Source organism: Oncorhynchus gorbuscha, unplaced genomic scaffold (genome assembly GCF_021184085.1).
Source record: "Oncorhynchus gorbuscha isolate QuinsamMale2020 ecotype Even-year unplaced genomic scaffold, OgorEven_v1.0 Un_scaffold_1326, whole genome shotgun sequence".
NCBI classification, from domain to species: domain Eukaryota; kingdom Metazoa; phylum Chordata; class Actinopteri; order Salmoniformes; family Salmonidae; genus Oncorhynchus; species Oncorhynchus gorbuscha.
The window spans coordinates 64,927-72,500 of NW_025746134.1; the positions used below are offsets into that span (position 1 = coordinate 64,927).

At 45.9% G+C, this 7,574-nt stretch overlaps 1 protein-coding gene across 1 annotated transcript in view; it reads right to left on the reverse strand.

The window, feature by feature from the left end:
- Positions 1-3,480: 3,480 nt before the first annotated feature.
- Positions 3,481-7,574, reverse strand: part of LOC124022294 (ankyrin-2-like) — a gene marked incomplete at its 5' end in the record, with an annotated part of 88,681 nt that continues 84,587 nt past the window's right edge. The window contains 2 exons of the mRNA XM_046337216.1: positions 3,481-5,299; positions 5,633-5,840. Of these exons, the coding sequence (XP_046193172.1) occupies positions 3,622-5,299; positions 5,633-5,840 (1,886 nt within the window). The remainder of the gene's footprint in view (positions 5,300-5,632; positions 5,841-7,574) is intronic.

Below are 7,574 nucleotides of genomic sequence, written 5' to 3' on the forward strand. Positions count from 1 at the left end.
GTCTTCAGCAAACAGTTCCTCAAGACAGAATTCAGAGAATTCAATATCTGAAGCTACTGATTCTGGTGATGAACATCTACTTCCAGTGAAAGACAAATAACAATCGCAACATTGAGGCATGAAGTGAGGAACTGGAGAGTCAGGAGAGAGAGGTAAGTACTCATTAAATGATGCAACAGACTCTGGAGAGATGGTCTAGACTCTGTAAACAAGAGCTCAAGGAAGGTATAATCACCTTCTGAAGTTACTGAATCTGGTGACAAGGGTCTGAGTTTCATTAGACCTCTTTCAACTGACTCAACAAATTCACTCTCTGATATAAATGCTTCAGGTGAATCTGCTCTGTCTTCAGCAAACAGTTCCTCAAGACAGAACTCAGAGAATTCAATATCTGAAGCTACTGATTCTGGTGATGAACATCTACTTCCAGTGAAAGACAAATAACAATCGCAACATTGAGGCATGAAGTGAGGAACTGGAGAGTCAGGAGAGAGAGGTAAGTACTCATTAAATGATGCAACAGACTCTGGAGAGGATGGTCTAGACTCTGTAAACAAGAGCTCAAGGAAGGTATAATCACCTTCTGAAGTTACTGAATCTGGTGACAAGGGTCTGAGTTTCATTAGACCTCTTTCAACTGACTCAACAAATTCACTCTCTGATATAAATGCTTCAGGTGAATCTGCTCTGTCTTCAGCAAACAGTTCCTCAAGACAGAACTCAGAGAATTCAATATCTGAAGCTACTGATTCTGGTGATGAACATCTACTTCCAGTGAAAGACAAATAACAATCGCAACATTGAGGCATGAAGTGAGGAACTGGAGAGTCAGGAGACAGGGGCCTGTACTCATCAAATGATGCAACAGACTCTGGAGAGGATGATCTAGACTCTGTAAACAAGAGCTCAAGGAAGGTAAAGTCCCCTTCTGAAGTTATTGATTCTGGTGAGAGTGGTCTATACTCAGATAGGCTACTTTGATCTGTCAGTGTAAATTCATTATCTGAAGGGAAATCTGGTCTGTACAAACCACGATATTCAAGGTCTGAAGGTACAGACAAAGGTGATGTAGACCGACACACATCGTACAACAAGTAATAATCACAATGTCCAGGTCTGAATTGTGTATTAGGTGAGTCAGGAGAAAGAGGTCGATGATCTTCAAATGTTGTTACAGATTCAGGTGTCGGAGAAATACTCCCATCGTACAACAAGTAATAATCACAATGTCCAGGTCTGAATTGTGAACCACTTTCTGAAAAGACTGACGCAGGAGGTAAAGTATTGACTTCAGATTTATCTTGGTGTTTCATGCTGTTTTCATCTCCCTCATCAATAGAATTAGCTGGTTCCTGCTTTACTGGCATCATTACAGTGACTGGTAACAATGACAAAAATTTCTCATCACTCAAGTCAAGCTGTATAAATGCTGTTTTAGCTGCAACTGGTAATGTGGTTTTAGCCTGAACACAGACTTCTGTTGCCATTGTTGTGGTAGATAATAGACCTGTTTTGGATTCTCTGTGCTCAGCTTCAGAGTGGACTAAGGCAGGTGAGATGAATTTGTTGATATATGTTTCAGAGTGAATAGAGTGAGGGAGAGAATCAGAAACTGGGGAAGCTGATTCATGCAAAACTTGAACAAGTTCTGCTTCCAATTGATCCTGAAACTCACTGTCTGAATATATCGATTCAGGAGAATCTGCTCTGTCCTCAACAATCAATTCATCAAGGCTAAATCCAGAGAATTCAATGTCTGAGGTGACTGATTGTGGTGACGAAGATCTATCTTCTGTGAATAGCAAATAATAATCACAACAATGTGATTTGAAATCAGGAATAGGAGAGTCAGGAGAGAGAGGCCTGTACTCATTTAACGACATTCTAGATTCAGGTGAAGATGGTCTAGACTCTGCAAACAAGAGCTCAAGGAAGGTATAACCATCTCCTGAAGTTATTGATTCTGGTGACAGGGGTCTGAATTTAATCAAACCTCCTTCAGCTGCTTCTACAAATTCATTCTCTGACACAAAAGATTCTGGAGAATATGGCCTCTCTTCATTGACAAATTCCTCAAGATAGAAGCCAGATCCTTCAATGTCTGAAGTTACTGAAATAGGTGATGAAGATCTGCTAAAGAATGAAGACACTGATGACTCAATTATTGTAGGTCTAAATTGTGGGATTGGGGAATCAGGAGATAGAGCTCGATATTCGTCATTTGAAGTGAAAGAATCAGGTGAAGATGGTCTAGACTCTGCAACCAAGAGCTCAAGGAAGGTATAATCACCTTCTGAAGTTACTGATTCTGGTGACCAGGGTCTGAGTTTCATTAGACCTCTTTCAACTGACTCAACAAATTCACTCTCTGATATAAATGATTCAGGTGAATCTGCTCTGTCTTCAGCAAACAGTTCCTCAAGACAGAACTCAGAGAATTCAATATCTGAAGCTACTGATTCTGGTGATGAACATCTACTTCCAGTGAAAGACAAATAACAATCGCAACATTGAGACATGAAGTGAGGAACTGGAGAGTCAGGAGAGAGGGGCCTGTAATTATCAAATGATGCAACAGACTCTGGAGAGGATGGCCTAGACTCGGAAAACAAGAGCTCAAGGAAGGTAAAGTCCCCTTCTGAAGTCATTGATTCTGGTGACAGGGGTCTGAATTTCAATTCACCAATTTCTATTGCCGATGAGTATTTTTTCACAGGAACTACATAATCCAGGAAGTTAGCTCTATACTGTGGAATTTGTAACATCCCCGGATCTGGTGATTCCGATCGGTTTTCAGTTACTGATTCTCCATGACTTAAACTAGAGTACTCAAATGCTGATGTTACTGAGGTTACTGATGTTACTGAGGCTGGTGAGGAGGGTCCACTTCTAGACGGATGTGTTTTATATTCAGCTAATGGCAAACTAAACTCAGGAAGTGGAGAGTCGGGAGAGAAGGGCCTACAATCATCCAACAACGTATCAGATTTAGGTGAAGGTGGCCTCGTGTCAGTTAAGAAATGGTCAAGATATATAAGGACTCCATCACTGTCTGAACCGAATGACTCAGGAGATCTGTGCTCAGGAAGGGACGACAATTGGATGAACTCCCATTCCATTTCTGTTTCACTGTCTGGACTGCCAGATCCCGGTGATGGTGGTCTATGTTTTGCCAAGTCTCTTTCAGCTACTGTATCTACTTCTGACAATATTGAATTAGGAGAATCAGGTCTTTCCACGGCATGCAATTCCTCAAGACAGATCTCAGAATAGTCTAGGTCTGAAGTAAAAGATTCAGGTGAAACGGATCTATCTATTGAATCACACAGTGAACTTTCCTCACGCACTGAGGGTGTGCGTTGAGGAGCCGGCGAGTTAGGTGAAAGCTGCCTATACTCATCCAATGAAGTAACAGACTCTGGGGAGGATGCTCTGCACTCAGTGAAAAACAGATCTGCAAAGCCCATCTCTGATGTCACAGCTGACCGCGACAGGTGACCAGGTGACCACGACATGTAGTCTCCTAGGATCATGATACTATCAGTCTCCGGTAAAGGTGTCTCAGGTGCAGGTGTGTCAGGTACAGGTGCCTCAGGTACAGGTGTCTCAGGTGCAGGTGTGTCAGGTACAGGTGTCAGGTACAGGTGTGTCAGGTACAGGTGTCTCAGGTACAGGTGTGTCATACTCTGGTACTGGGGAGTTCGGGGACAGGGTCCTACTCTCAGTCACCAATTCATACAACTCTGGCGATGGGGACCATATGTCATCAGAAAACACCTCAGAGGACACAGGGGATAGGGAACTCAGAACACTGTCTGAATGGTAAGGAGAGAGGGTACCAAGAGCACTATCTGCTATCTCTGAATCACAGGAATCATTTTTACCCTTGTATATGTCTGATGGAGAGTATGACGGTTCTCTACTCTCTATAATGTAGGCTTTAACCTCGGATGAAAATCTACACCCATCCGACCCGGGAGAAAGAGGCCTGCTTTCACGGAATGCCCTGGCAGAATCTGGAGACATTACCCTACGCTCGCGGAGAGGGGAGTCAGGCGAAATTGCCCTGTAGGCGCCAACGGACATTACGGACTCGGGGGATGATAGTCTAGCTACGGTTATGAGCCCTTCTTCCATGGGTGAGAGACCCCGTAGAGAGTCAGGTGACAGGGACTCCATTTCTGAATCAGGAGTCAGAGGTCTGTAGTTAGTGAGATGTGAATACTGTGTTGTGTCTTGGCCAGGGGACTGGGGGGTAACTGGCATGAACATGCCGGATGTTTTTGCCCTCACTATGACGTGATCAGGTTCTGGTCGAACAGTGATAAAGCTAGGGTGCCTGTCAGGTGAGTCACGTGTCATCGGAGTGAACTCGCTGGTTGCCGGACTTTGCTTCGGCCGAACAATGCCCTTTTGGACGTTGGTTTGCTCTACCATGCTGTAGTGAGACATGGCACAATCCTCTCCTGGCTCGTCAATAAACGAAAGCTGTGTCTCCACCTGTGATTGGTTCTTTCTGAGAGCTACCAGCTCCAGCCGTTTCTCTGACCGGTCTTCGGACCTGTGGGGATCGGGGACCATCTCAGTGACCTGCAGGACTTCTTCTGAGCCGTACATGGCCCGGTAGAAACGAGCCGTTATCTCTTCTATGTGCTTTTCTGTTCTCTGGTCAGCCTCCTCAGCCACTGTTCTCTTGTCAGCCTCCTCAGCCATGGCCAGACTTGCCAGACCACGGCTACAGTCCTGAGGCGAACAAGCCTGACTACGGTTCTCAGGCGAACACGCGTTGCTACAGTCAGACTCAGCTAAATGACTGTGGTCATAGATTTCTGTGCTGGCCTCTCTGGAGAACCTGGCTTTGGTTTCAGGGTTCAGGGTTCTGTCCAGTGGCATCTCCCTAAACCCAACACAGAGTTCTCTGAAGTCTGTCTCTGCCTGCTCAGACTCTGACAGACTCAGACCAAAGTCACTGATCACTATGGGAGACGATATCCTGAGCTGTTCCGGCGACAGCCAGCGCTCACCCTCAACCTCGCCTCGCCCCGGTGGGGACATTTGGTCAACACCAGCTGGCAGAGGCCCAGTTGCGCCCACTTGAGGGTGGAGTAGACCACTGCTACTTCTGCTGCGCTGGCCCTGAGGCTGGTCTCTGGTTTGGTACTGGGGGCCATACACCTGAGACGCTAGTCTCCAAGTTTCTGCTCCAATCACGTTCAGAGGGGGACTTACTTGCTCGCTGGCGGTGGCAGACTCCCTTGTTACCGTGTCCTCCAAAGTCCACGGGTTGGGGCTCAGCTCCCTGAAACATGAATGACATGAACACTGTTACAATTACATTTTAGCAGACTCCAAAGAGACATACTATATGACTATATAATATAAGCAACAATTATTATAATCATTATAATTATTATATATAATTATTAATATTATTGTTATTATTATGATAATCTGGAGGAGCTATCAGGTATTGACAATATTAAATTCTGATGATCTACTGGAATGACAGATTGATAATGAATCTCAAACTCTGTAGAATACTCTTCTCTTACTAAAGCCGACAGTTAAATGAAATATAAAAATATTCTCATCCATCCATGAAGCTAATTGGCTCATTCATTGACTGACATACGTTGTGATCTCCAGGTCCTCCAATAGCCCATGCATGCTCTCTGAGTGTGTGTGGCCCATAGGCTCCGCCCAGGAAGGAATGTCCAGGAGGGAGGCCACTGATAAGTCTTCCTCTGAGACGGCTGGGGGTGGTCTGGGAGAAGAGTCCACCCTCCTCACCAGTCTGAGGCTGTCTACGTCCTCCTGCACTGAGGACAGGGCTACAGACACTGGCAGACAGAGACACAAATAGACAGACAGACAGACAGACAGACAGACAGACAGACAGACAGACAGACAGACAGACAGACAGACAGACAGACAGACAGACAGACAGACAGACAGACAGACAGACAGACAGACAGACAGACAGACAGACAGACAGACAGACAGACAGACAGACAGACAGACAGACAGACAGACAGACAGACAGACAGACAGACAGACAGACAGACAGACAGACAGACAGACAGACAGAGAGAGAGAGAGACAGAGAGAGACAGAGAGAGAGAGAGAGAGAGAGAGAGAGAGAGACAGAAATAGAGAGACAGAGAGAATGAGAGAGAGAGAAACAGAGAAACACAGAGAGAGAGAGAGAGAGAAACACACAGACTCAGGATCAAAACATGGTCAGATTATATCGTCCTCTACCAGCATCACTGGCAGAACCCTCTAAATTAACCCTTACATTAAATACGAATTACACTGTGACATTTGGGGGATGTCTCTAAAATAATGTATGGGCCAAATACTAAAGACGGAATTTAACGATGAAAGGGACCTTTAAATGTGGCAAGAACACAACCAGTCATGTGTGGAAATATCATAAACAAAACTGGAAAATCACATTTTTTACTGCACTGCCATTTTAACATTATATTGGAAAACAGCCCTTACATTTAGACAGTGCCAGACTTACTGACTGAGCTTCCATAATACCCATGGCCTGTCCAGAACCAACCCCTAGACGACGCTAGGCCAATTGTGCGTCGCCCCACAGACCCTACTGTCCAGAACCAACCCCTAGTCCCTACTGTCCAGAAAACAACCCCTAGTCCATACTGTCCAGAACCAACCCCTAGTCCCTACTGTCCAGAAAAAATATTGCAACCCTGCTAGTCCCTACTGCCCAGAAACAAAACCCCTAGCCCCTACTGTCCAGAACCAACCACTAGTCCCTACTGTCCAGAACCAACCCCTAGCCCCTACTGTCCAGAACCAACCCCTAGCCCCTACTGTCCAGAACCAACCCCTAGTCCCTACTGTCCAGAAACAAAACTTAGCCCCTACTGTCCAGAACCAACCACTAGTCCCTACTGCCCAGAAACAACCCCTAGCACCTACTGTCCAGAAACAACCCCTGTCCAGCACCTACTGTCCAGAACCAACCCCTAGTCCCTACTGTCCAGAAACAAAACCCAGCCCCAACCCCTACTGTCCAGAAACAAAACAAACCCTAGTCCCTACTGTCCAGAAACAAAACTTAGCCCCTACTGTCCAGAACCAACCCTAGTCCCTACTGTCCAGAAACAAAACCTAGCCCCTACTGTCCAGAACCAACCCTAGTCCCTACTGTCCAGAAACAAAACCTAGCCCCTACTGTCCAGAACCAACCCTAGTCCCTACTGCCCAGAGTCTAGACAATTGTGGAGATCTGAGAGTGATTGATGGGTGGTGACATGGTGAGAGATCCACCTTACCCTCTTGTTGGAATTTTGGTGGTATTGCTTACACCTGTCCAATCCTCTCAGATCTCCACACGTGTCTAGAGGTAGGGGCTAAGGGGTTTCTTCTGGACAGGACCACACAGCCCTCCAGGTGTGGGGTGGACCTATAACACGACTTGAGCCATTGGTTGGATATTTCATTCCCATTGCTATACACACACAACTGGATTTGCACAGGTGTAAGCTGGACACACCCACAGCACCCTGATCAGACAGGTCTGGGTAGCTGGAGACCTG